The 12,171-nt window shown below is 45.4% G+C and overlaps 1 protein-coding gene across 5 annotated transcripts in view; it reads left to right on the top strand.

The window, feature by feature from the left end:
• The window catches only part of ADGRB1 (adhesion G protein-coupled receptor B1), a 525,063-nt gene that overhangs the window by 219,385 nt on the left and 293,507 nt on the right, over nt 1–12,171 (top strand). For all 5 annotated transcript variants that reach the window (XM_033935216.1, XM_033935215.1, XM_033935214.1 and 2 more), the window contains exons 8-9: nt 1,326–1,427; nt 9,483–9,589. In XM_033935216.1, coding sequence (XP_033791107.1) covers nt 1,326–1,427; nt 9,483–9,589 — 209 coding nt within the window. The remainder of the gene's footprint in view (nt 1–1,325; nt 1,428–9,482; nt 9,590–12,171) is intronic.

The following is a 12,171-nucleotide window of genomic DNA, read 5'->3' as shown; positions in this document are numbered from 1 at the left end:
GAAAAAAAGAGTCATGAGCGTAAATCAAACACTGTCCTGGGAGCGTTGATGCCGTCCAAGTCCCCCACCCCTCTAGTCACAATCCACCAATATAGAAGCCCACAATTGATAGCTGACTAACTTAGAAAACTCCACTCCAAAGATTGGTAGCTAACCTGACCCAAGACCCCGCCATCCAAAGATGCCTCCCAATATGGAAACCCCCAAGTTCATGGAGATCCCCATTTCTAAGTTTCCTCCCCACGCTGACAGTGGTCTGATGCTCCTAGGACAGCAGCTTTATTCACTTATTTTGGGAGTCAGTAACCTACCGAACTGAGCTATTGCCAGTCGCTGACTTCCTTGGTAAATCAAGGTTTAGTAAAAATTCGACTTTTATTGCACGTTACACAGTAACACAGTAAATGACGGCAGAAGACGACCCCCATGGTTCATTCAGTCTGCTCAACAAGGTGAGCAGAGCCTCGTCCACCACTCTTTGTAGGCCCGGGTCATCCTTGTTGAAATGCTGGCTGTGAAGTCATCACTATGCCAACCACAACGGGGATGGTATGTGGTGTATTGCTGACGGTACTCAACTTACCTGTCAAGATGCCTTCCCTTCCGTTCCCCCGTTCGTAGTATTTGACAGTAAAACGATCAACGCCTTTGTCTCTCACCACATGTGGGACACAGGCCGTATAAGTCTGTCTGGCATTGGACTCCGTCCCCCCCCCCTTGCTGGATTTGGCCACTCTTCGTGGTCTCTCGCCTATAATATGGGCTAACAAGTAGGCTTCCCAGTGCCGACTGGTTACCATATCAAGGATGAAAGGGCCAAAGTAGTGAGTGGTGGGCCTTGGGCGGTGCCTCACTCCAGAAAGGTGGCATCGGACCCCATCTATTCCTGAGCCTAAAAAAAAAATAAAAATTAAACAGCTACAGCATTACTGACTTATATGAGCAACCTTCCACTTTATTAACAATTTTATGTACATAATAAATAGACGAGGCGATTGAAAGCCATTACCCTGCTTGCTTTTTTTTTTTTTGTTTCTCATGCTTGTGATCTATGGCTTTAATAACTCAGTCATGACCCCCTTCCCCCACTGTTTAATGTACAGTGCATAGCATAACTTTGTCACGGCGCTGCTAAAACCTGCTGACAATACTGTGGATTTATGTCCTCAAAATAAAGAGGGGAAATAGGCGGCTGTGTTGGATCTTTAATTTGACAGGTATCCCTCAGGCCTACTCTGGAAGGTTGAGTGTTAATTTTTCCTCAGCATTTGAGAAAACAAGCGGTCGGTGCTTTGATGCGTACTCTGTGTTCCGTCCTTTTCCAGAGCCTCACGAAATCTGCGATGAGGAAAATTTTGCCTCGGTGGTTTGGAAAGAGACGCCGGCGGGCGAGGCAGCAGCTGTGCGGTGCCCACGCAACGCTACAGGTAAGGAAACAGCATGGCACCTCAATACTGCAGTGCCGATCGCATGATGCTCTGCCAGTGATTTAGTGACCCCCCCCCCCGCAACCTCCTCCTGCCCTCCCCCCGCTCCTTCCGCACCACACTCATGCCCTCCTTTACCACTCCGTACCTCTTTAAATCTTCGCCAGTGCAAACAGCTTCTCCGGCCTGCTGCTCACCCTGGTTTTCCCTCTGACATCACTTCCTGGCCCCGCAACCCAGAAGGGCTTTCAGAGTGAGCCAGACTGGCGCAAAATGCAGGCTAGAGTAGTTTCTCGCGTTGGTGAAGGGAAAGGGAGGGCATGAAGGTGGCATGGGGGCAGAGAGGTGCTATCGCCCCCACCAGGATGGTGCCCAGGGCGGTCCACCCTCCCCTTACTATGCCACTGCGCTCTGCGCAAACGCATGCTGGCAAACAGAAGCCTGCATCATGAAAAATGATTTCTCTCAAAAGGCTTAACTTGTCTGGGAAAAGTGAAGAGACTGACATAGGGAAGGGCAATTTGAAGGTGTTCTCGTTTCATTTCTGCCCTGTTTGCTTAGATAATCTTGATAGGCGGTATATAAAAATCGTAATAAAACTTGAAACTTGAAACTTTCATTTTCGTTGGTCTTCGCATTTGTTTGTGCGCGGAGACAGAAATCCCGCCTGTCCCCGTCAGGATCCTCTCCGTCCCCGCCAGGATTCTCTCCATCTCCACCCGTCCCCGTCAGAATCCTCTCCTTTCCTGCAAGGATCCTCTCCGTCCCCGTTCATCCCCACCAGGATGCTCTCCGTCCCCACCCGTCCCCGTCAGGATCCTCTCCGTCCCCACCCGTCCCCGTCAGGATCCTCTCCGTCCCCGTCAGGATCCTCTCCGTCCCCACCCATCCCCGCCAGGATCCTCTCCGTCTCCACCTGTCCCCGCCAGGATCCTCTCCATCCCCACCCGTCCCTGTCAGGATCCTCTCTGTCCACACCCGTCCCCGTCAGGATCCTCTCTGTCTCCACCCGTCCCCGCCAGGATCCTCTCCATCCCCACCCGTCCCCGTCAGGATTCTTTCCGTCCCCACCCGTCCCCGCCAGGATACTCTCCGTCCCCACCCATCCCCTCCAGGATCCTCTCCGCCCCCACCCATCCCCACAAGGAATTACCTCCATCCCCGCCCGTCCCCATAAAAAGCAGCAATTAGGATCATCAATTCCACAGTTTCTTTTGTGTTTGCGCTGCTGTTTTCCTTGTGGAATCTCTTTGCTTGAACCCTTTTTTTGTTTTCTGTTCAGGTAATTCACTTATAAACTCCCTCTTTTACTAAGGCTGACGTGTCCATTATATTATATGGACGAACCCTGCTTCCAAAGCCTTCCATCCCTATGGGAGTCCCTAGAGGGGGAGTCCCTGTGGGAGTCCCATGGGCCAGAGGGGGGTCCCCATGGGAGTCCTGTGGGTTAGGGGGGGATTCCCGTGATCCCTGTTCCCGTGCAGATCTCTAATGCAAATATTGTGTCCTCCTTGCCAAAAGGGTGCAGTATTTTCAAAAAGGGCACAGCCTGCAACTGGTACTCACTCTTTTGCAAGCAGTGCACACATGCAATGTACTAAGGGTGAAACGTGTGCACTGTTTGCCAAAGAATGTGCCTTTTTTTTTTTTTTTTTGCAAATACGAGGGCGGTTTGAAAAAGTTCGGTAAAAACAAACAAACAAGCGATACAAATATTTTTTTTTTAGATTTGACGAAACCTATTTTTCTGACAGGATGAAAAAACTGGACACATGCTAGACTAAGGGCTCCTTTTACGAAGCCGCGTTAGGGCCTTAACACGCGGAATAGCACGCGCTAAAATGCCACTACCGCCTCCTCTTGAACAGGCGGTAGTTTTTCGGCTAGCACACGCTAAAAGCACTAGCGCACCTTCGTATAAGGAGCCCTGCGTGAACAGGCCACGATGGAGACTACGTTGAGAAGCATAACTGGTTTCCTAAAATAAAATTTGTTTCACTTGTTTTGTTTTTTTTTTAGCCAAATTTTTCAAACCACCCTCGTAATGTATCCCATTTGCAAATAGGATACATTATTATTGGTGATTGAAAAAAAAAACACAAAGGGATAAATATTTAGCCAACAATGGTGAGCGTTTTGCTGACCCATGATCGATGCTGGACCGTGTCCGGGCTTCAGCATTGAATGTCCGATTTATGCAGCACTGGCATAACGCGTTAAATCGCTTTTCAGAACTTAACTGTCCATAGGTTGCCACAAGGTATAGGGTTACCAGAAGTCCGGATTTTCCCCAGACATGTCCTCCTTTTGAGGACATGCCTGGGAGTTCGGATGGCTTTTCAAGACCCGGCACTTTGTCTGGGTTTTGAAAATCGCGTTGGGCAGGAAGGAAGTCCGAGGATGCCATACGATGATGTCACGCACTTCCTCCATGCCTGACAAAAACAGGCAGTGGGGGGGTGGGGCTAGGGCGGGGCTGGGGGGCGGGATTAGGGTGTTACAGGCCTGGGGCAGGGCCTGGGGAAGGTCTAGGGGGTCCAGATTTTCCGACTGGAAAATCTGGCAACCCTAACAAGGTAGGACTGTGTTTTATGCTTTTCCATTTGTGCAGTTGTCCTGAGCAGTTCAGTCCGTGTATCGCAAACTGCGAGATCCCGGGTGTGACGTGAGACACCGGTGCTGGTGCCAACTGACTACCTACAGAACATGCCTCTCATGGTGAAAGGCATGTCCTGTAGGCAGTCAGCTAGCCCCTCCTCCCCCGCACCGCCCCCACTGACATACCAATTTCAGGTTGATCAAGCTCCGGGCCCTGTCTTGAGGGCTTCCGGGCTTACGCTGACATTGACGTGATGACTTCACGCATGCGTGTGACGTCATCACATCGACGTCCACGCAAGCCCGGAGGCACTTCAGCCGCGCCATAAAAAGGCTCGAAAAAGTTTGCAACACACTGAGTTAAGTGCCAAGCAGATGCCAACTCTGCTCCCAGAATGGCTCCAAAATAGCCATTTTTCAATTGGGCGCTAATCATTCATTTTCAGCGGCAATAACAAGTTAAGTGCCTCTGGAAAATGAGTGGATAGCCCTAGACAATAATAATAATGGCTGTATTTATAATCCGCACCATGCCTTACCGTTCAGGGTGGCACACACAATTAAATTAAAAGCTGGACCAATTTCAGGAAATATAAAATCTTAAATGATAAAAATGATAAAAACAATGCACAATATAACCTATAAATTCATAAGTACAAATGTACGCAGTATCAAGGTAATAGAACATACTTCCTCAAGAGATATATTTTGATATTTTTGCATAATATTCAATAAGGCAAAGAAGACCTAATTAATTTAGAACATTTTATTGAAGGAATTATACAAATATACAAGTTTACAAAAATATAATGGTGTCAGGTCAAAAGCGCGCCGGGACAAAGGCGCGTGCAGACAACTGAGCGCAACACGGAGGCGCGCGCTGAAGAAAATGACTGTTTTAAAGGGCTCCGACGGGGGTGTGTGGGGGAGAACCCCTCCACTTTACTTTATACAGATCGCGCTGCATTGTGGGGGCATTGTGGAGGGTTTGGGGGGTTTTAACCCCCCACATTTTACTGAAAACTTCACTTTTTCCCTAAAAAACAGGGAAACAGTTAAGTTTCCAGTATAATGAGGGCGGTTACAACCCCCCAAACCCCCTACAATGCCGCCGCGATCTTTATTAAGTAAAGTGGGGGGGTTCCCCATCAAAAACCCCCGTCGGAGCCCCTAAAAACACTCTTTTTCTTCGGCGCGCACTTCCGTCTTGCGCTCAGTTGTCGGCGCGCGCCTTTGTCTTCGGCGGTTTTGTCTATGAACCAAATATAATACAATACGTGCAATACGTGCAATTAAATTCATAAGAATATTTGTCAAACAATATACTCTTATTCCTCCAAAATATATATTCTACTATAAACCTAAATACATTCTCAAATTTAAACCCCTTTTTTAATTCCTCTATTACCTCCTCCTTCCTTCCCAACCCCCCCTTAATTATGTATAAACTTTTTATCAAAGAAATAAAATAACCCAAAAACTAAACCCTCCAACCCAAATGGAAGTTGACAAAAATAATAATAAAAATAAAGAACTGGAAATTTAAATAAATAATCATAGCTTCAATGTAAATCATTAAGAATTAAACTTCTTGCCTTAGTTGAAAGGTTCTGAATATATGGATCCCAAATTTCCATAAACATACGGATTTTCCTAGTCAAACGCCTAACTTCCCAAGACTCAAATAATAATAGACGATGAAGTTGGTTCCTCCAATGCCAGAAACTAGGTGCTTCTTTCGATAACCAAAATTGAATCATACATTTATGTCCAATCATACACAACTTTTGAAATAAGAGACACTTTCGTTTTCCGAAAATACCACAAGCCGCAGCTTTACCAAAAATGACTCCCCTTGATGAATCTACAACAGAAGTACCCCATAATGAGCCCCAAAATAATAAGATTAATTAACAAGACCTAATTATAAGAATTTCTTTATTCAATTTAGCCGCTTGATAAGATGAAAGTTGCTCATAGATTTTCAATCTATTGCTTATATACTTTTCTACCATTCTCTCAGGGGAGCTCAGAATGGTTTACATGAATTTATTCAGGTATTCAAGCGTTTTTCCCTATCTGTCCTGTTGGGCTCGCAATCTATCTAATATATCTGGGGCAATGGGGGGATTAAGTGACTTTCCCAGGGTCACAAGGAGCAGCCTGGGTTTGAGCCCAGAACCTTAGGGTGCTGAGGCTGTAGCTTTAACCACTGCACCACTCTAGAAATCAAAAGTTAGCAAAAGTGATCCACGTGTAGGACAATCCAGCCATTGTGACATCACTGAGGCGGTTGGCTCTTCGGCATTGGTGGAATGAGGCATCATGACATCACAATACCAGCTCTCAGAGGCTGAAACTTTTCACACGTGTTGACATTAGCGAGTGGTTATTTAAAAAAAAAAAAAAAAAAAAGATCATGTGAGCACTTACTGCCACCTGTTTTGTAAGCGGCGTGGGCTTATGTGGTAATCTTGTGCTAATCAGTTAGCCCACGGTAACGTAGCTGTACTAAATGATTAGCACAGAAACGCTCAGGGGCTAAACCAATCGGCTGACTATCAAACACACTTAGGCGCTGTTTTACAGAATCACGGCTAGCGGCGGCAACTCTTTAAAAACGTAGGCCTGAAATGTAGGTGAGGTTTTTCAAAGGCCTACATTTCAGGCGCCTACGTTTTAGAGAAATCACGCACCTCACTTAGGCTCTGCCCATTGAAATGCCCACTTAGGCGTGAGGCCGCCACTAAGGGCATTGTGATAGGTGCCTATCTTTTATAGAATCGGATAGGAACCTATCATCTAATTAATTTATTTTAGCCAATTATTGGGGCTCTTAAGGGAATTTTGCCAATTAACCCCCCCACCCACCCCCACCCCCACCCCTTTTTATAAAGCCGTAGTGCATTTTTTAGTGCTGGCCGAGGTGGTAACAGTTCTGACGTTCATGGAATTCCTATGAAGCATCAAAGCTGTTACCGCTGCGTCCGGCACTTACAGTTTTGTAAAAGGGGGGACTTTTTACAGAAGGGGCAATCGCAGGAAAACATCAATCCACTGGCGCATTTCTTAAATCTGGAGCCCTGTCCAAAATTACTGCATTTTGTATCATTAAGATCATAAGAATTGCCGCTGCTGGGTCAGACCAGCTCCCGCAGCGGCCCTTAGGTCAAAGACCAGTGCCCTAACTGAGCCTAGCCCTACCTGCGTAGGCTCTAGTTCAGCAGGAACTTGTCTAACCTTGTCTTGAATCCCTGGAGGGTGTTTTCCCCTATGACAGACTCCAGAAGAACGTTCCAGTTTTCTACCACTCTCTGGGTGAAGACGAACTTCCTTATGTTCGTACAGAATCTATCCCCTTTCAGTTTTAGAGAGTGTCCTCTCGTTCTCCCTACCTTGGAGAGGGTGAACAACCTGTCCTTATCTACTTTGTCTTGAATCCCTGGAGGGTGTTTTCCCCTATGACAGACTCCGGAAGAACGTTCCAGTTTTCTACCACTCTCTGGGTGAAGACGAACTTCCTTATGTTCGTACGGAATCTATCCCCTTTCAGTTTTAGAGAGTGTCCTCTCGTTCTCCCTACCTTGGAGAGGGTGAACAACCTGTCTTTATCTACTAAGTCTATGCCCTTCATTATATTGAACGTTTCGATCATGTCCCCTCTCAGCCTCCTCTTTTCAAGGGAGAAGAGGCCCAATTTCCAGCCCCTTAACCATTTTAGTCGCTCTTCTCTGGGCCCTTTCGAGTAGTACCGTGTCCTTCTTCATGTACGGCGACCAGTGCTGGATGCAGTATTCCAGGTGGGGGCGCACCATGGCCCGGTGCAGCGGCATGATAACCTTCTCCGATCTGTTCGTGATCCCCTTCTTAATCATTCCGAGCGTTCTGTTCGCCCTTTTCACCGTCACCACACATTGCACCGGACATCCTGTATTCGTGTATAGGATTTTTGTTACTGACATGCATCACCTTACACATATCCACGTTAAACCTCATTTGCCATGTCGCGGCCCATTTCTCGAGCGTGTTTATGTCAGTAATTTAAAACATATTGTTTAATACATATAATGACTACTTTTAGTTGGGTTAATATGATGCTCGTTGACTGTACTCCTCCATATTCACAATATTTCTCCTACTTATAATGTGGGTACTGACTCCACTATGTATTACTTCATGTATGTTATTACATTGTCATATGTATATACTATCATGTTTTGTACAGTTAAATGGCAAGTTTGTTAATTTAGATCGTAATATTAATAAAATCTATTAAAAAACCAACCAACCGCGCTACAGTTTTGTAAAAGGGGGAGGTAAGTTAGGTGCATAAGAGGTGCCTAATTTTAGATGCTCTTTATAATATTAATAACTTTATTTTTCTATACCGCCATAGTCAAAATGACTTCTAGGCGGTTCACATAGAAAGAAGGCTGGAAAATCAGCGAATTACAGAATGCATGAAGAAAGATGTTACATAATACATTGGGGTTATATTGGGAAAGAATACCTGAGAGAGGTCATCTGATTAGGCAAAGAATGTCTCAAATAGAGCGGTTTTAATTGGTTTTCGGAATGCGTTGTAGGTCTGTAGAATCAGCCCCCTTCTCCCTCCCCTCAAGCTACCTCTGCAGTAAAATGAAAAATATTTTTAGTGCTTGGTTTGCATATGCAGATTAGGAAATTACCACGGGACTCCTGAGCGCTTTCCACGGCAATCCACTTTGAGGTATGGTAAGTGTGTACCAGGGCTTACTGCAGTTTAGTGAAAGGGCCCCATAGCTAAGAACATTGAATGTTGGGCCCCCCTCTTTCCAAACATTACACACTATTATCTGTGATTGTTAAGAAATGAAGGCCCTGATTCTATAAACAGCCCCTAACTGATAGGTACTATTGAACGCAGTTGTCAAACCACTAGAAGCTGTTTATCGAATTCACCTTAACCGTTCTTAGACACCAGTAGGCATTGAAACCTTAGGCACACTCCATTTATGCCTGGGGTTTCTTGGCCTAGATGTGCACCTAAGTCAAACCATTCCCAAAATCTACCCAGAATTCTTTCTGGTAGGCGCCTCGGAGTAGACGTCTGCCTCGAAGTGGTAGGTCTCTTCTGAGTTAGGCGCCTACCAGCTAATTCATTTTTAAAAATTGGTTTTTAATCCCTTTGTAATGGTGCTTTTTTTCAATCAACAGTGCCAATTAAGCCTAATTTAATAATTAAGGTAGGCACTTAACTTCAGGCTCCATTTATAGAATCTCGGCCAAAATGTGTGGGTTTTCTTTCTGATCATTTTTGTTTTGAAACGACAAGCAATGACGTAGGATATGTCACTTGACGTTTGCTATGCCATTCTAATCGACAGCCCATGCCCAGTTTTCAGACACTGTTGCTCCAAATCAGAATGGGTTTTGAAGTCTATCTCTTCAGGCTCGTCTCCCTTGTTGTTTCCTTAGGGTTGATCCTCAGAAGGTGCACTTTGGATGAAGATGGAAATGCTTTCTGGGAGCCTCCCACGTACATCAAATGCGTGTCTATTGATTATAAAAACGTGCAGATGATGGTGAGCAAAGCTTCGAGCATTTCAAGTCTAACTTTTCATATTACCTGGATCTTGAATTTGTTCAAATGTATCCACCATTTATTTCCATGAAATCCGTCAAGTGTATATCAAATAATTGAGTGCGGTTAGCATTACCACCTTAAAGCAAACCAAGGGGACCCGACACGGTCCGTGTTTCAGTTAACACGCCTTCATCAGGGGTCCCAGGTTGATAAGGTATCGATTGAAACAGCAAACAAAAAACCTTTAGCCTGTGCAAAAGACAATCACCAAAGAACGGTCTGTGCATGAACTCTTCCTCTGTGGAATTTACAGTCAGTTTGTGGCACGTTAATAGTTGAATGAGCGATGTGCTAGCCAAAGAGTTGGGCAGTGGTTGGGCGATAATGCAGTTAGATGTGCCCAAAGAGTTACAATGACGTGTAATTTCATAGAGATGATATTGTACACTTGCTAGATTCAATTCTACACATGGTGCCAAGACTTGGGTGCCAAAAAAACGCTATTCTATAAACATTGTCTAAGTTGGGTGCTGATTATAGGGATGTGTCGCAAACTGTGTGCGGCAGCGCTGTGCTGTGTGCGGGAGATTCCAGGTGTGCCGCGAAACGCCGGCGATGAGGAGAGGCACCGGCGCCAGCTGACTGGCACGTTCTGTAGTAATTAGCCGGCAGCTGCATGTCTCCTCCTCGCCGGCGCCTCTGCGCCTTCTCCTCACCTCTGAATCTAGCCCACAGTGCCTAGAAGAGAAATGTGTTTCAGGGCTGTTTTTTTGTGTAAGTAAGATGTTGGTGCTTCTGTGAATGGCCAAGTGTGTATATGTGTGTTTTTTATGAGAGAGAGAGAGAGAGAAGAACAGAAAAGATTCTGACTTCACCCAACTACTCTGTGCCTTAGTCCTGTAATTAATTCAATGCTCTCCAGTGTGTACAAAACGCGGCAACCCAACTTCTAATAAAACCTCCGTGCCCGCGATTCTGTCTCCCAGACTGTGTCACTCGCTCATTAGCTGCCCAAACATTGTGTCTTCAAGGGCCTGGTGGTAGCGTTCAAATCCTTGCACGATATGGCGCCGAGCTATATGACGGCCAAGCTTCCCCCGTATGTAATGAACAGGTTCCTTCACTCCCAGGATGAAATGTGCCTCAAAACATCCCATGGTCTTGCCCTACAACTGCAAACCGCCAAATGACGTTCCTACTCCCACTTCATACCGAGCCACTGGAATCGACTGCCCCCAAAGATCAGATCCCTTGAAGGACTCCTCAAAAAACATAGCTCTTCACCTAACTCTGATGGATTACAAAGAAATGTATACTGGTAGTAGAAACATAGAAAGATGACGGCAGAAAAGGGCCAAGGCCCATCAAGTCTGCCCACTCTATAGACCCTCCCCTTAATACTATACAATGTTTTACCCTGACCCACTTAGGGATCCCACATGGGCGTCCCATTTATTCTTAAAATCTGGCACGCTGCTGGCCTCGATTACCTGTACTGGAAGCTTGTTCCATTGATCAATCACTCGCTCCGTGAAGAAATACTTCCTGGTGTCGCCGTGAAATTTTCCGCCCTTGAGTTTGAGCGGGTGCCCCCTTGTGGTTGAGGGGCCTCTGAGAAGGAAAATGTTATCTTCCACTTCTATACGTCCGGTGACGTATTTAAACGTCTCAATCTTGTCTCCCCTCTCCCTGCGTTCCTCGAGAGTGTAGAGCTGCAAATTGTTTAGTCTTGCTTCGTACAAGAGACCTTTAAGCCCTGAGACCATTCTGGTGGCCATCCTTTGGACCGACTCGACCCTCTGCATGTCTTTGCGATAATGTGGCCTCCAGAATTGCACGCAGTATTCCAGATGAGGTCTCACCATGGTCCTGTATAATGGCATTATGACTGCAGGCTTTCTGCTGACGAAACTTCTACGGATGCAACCCAGCATCTGTCTTGCCCTTGAGGAAGCCTTCTCCACCTGATTGGCAGATTTCATGTCTGCACTAATGATTACTCCTAAATCTCGTTCTGCTGAAGTGCTGGTCAAGGTCTCCCCGTTCAAGGTATAAGTTCTGCATGGGTTTCTGCAACCCAGGTGCATGACCTTACACTTTCCAGCATTGAAGCCCAGCTGCCAGGTATGTGTCACGTTAAGATAAAACCTTGAATTTAAATATCTCGATGGTAATTATGGAAAATTTAACCTGCAAATTGTACATTATGTATATTGGTATTATGCGTCAAATTAGCATAATAACGTATTGAAAAAAATTTACACCGTAAGGATAACTATGGAAAATTATAACATATAAACTGTATATTATATGTACAGTAGTTGCATTAGACCCCTAGTATGTAACGAGTTAGGATAAAAAACTTCTATCGTAAACTTGTACTGTAATTATGACAAGTTGTATCCTGTTAACTGTATTTTATGTATGTTTAACCTTTAACCCATTCTGAGCTCTTTGGGTAAAAGAGGATAGAAAACGAATGAAATAAATAAATATGTATCCCATTATCTAGGTAAGTCTGTGTTTATATATCCGAATGATCTCTTTTCTAGCGTATTTCATACAATTCGGCTTGTTTGA

Source organism: Geotrypetes seraphini, chromosome 2 (assembly GCF_902459505.1).
Source record: "Geotrypetes seraphini chromosome 2, aGeoSer1.1, whole genome shotgun sequence".
In the NCBI taxonomy this organism is placed as follows: Eukaryota; Metazoa; Chordata; class Amphibia; order Gymnophiona; family Dermophiidae; genus Geotrypetes; species Geotrypetes seraphini.
The sequence above is the reverse complement of the archived record's forward strand: the minus strand, read 5'-3'. Positions and strand labels throughout refer to the sequence as shown.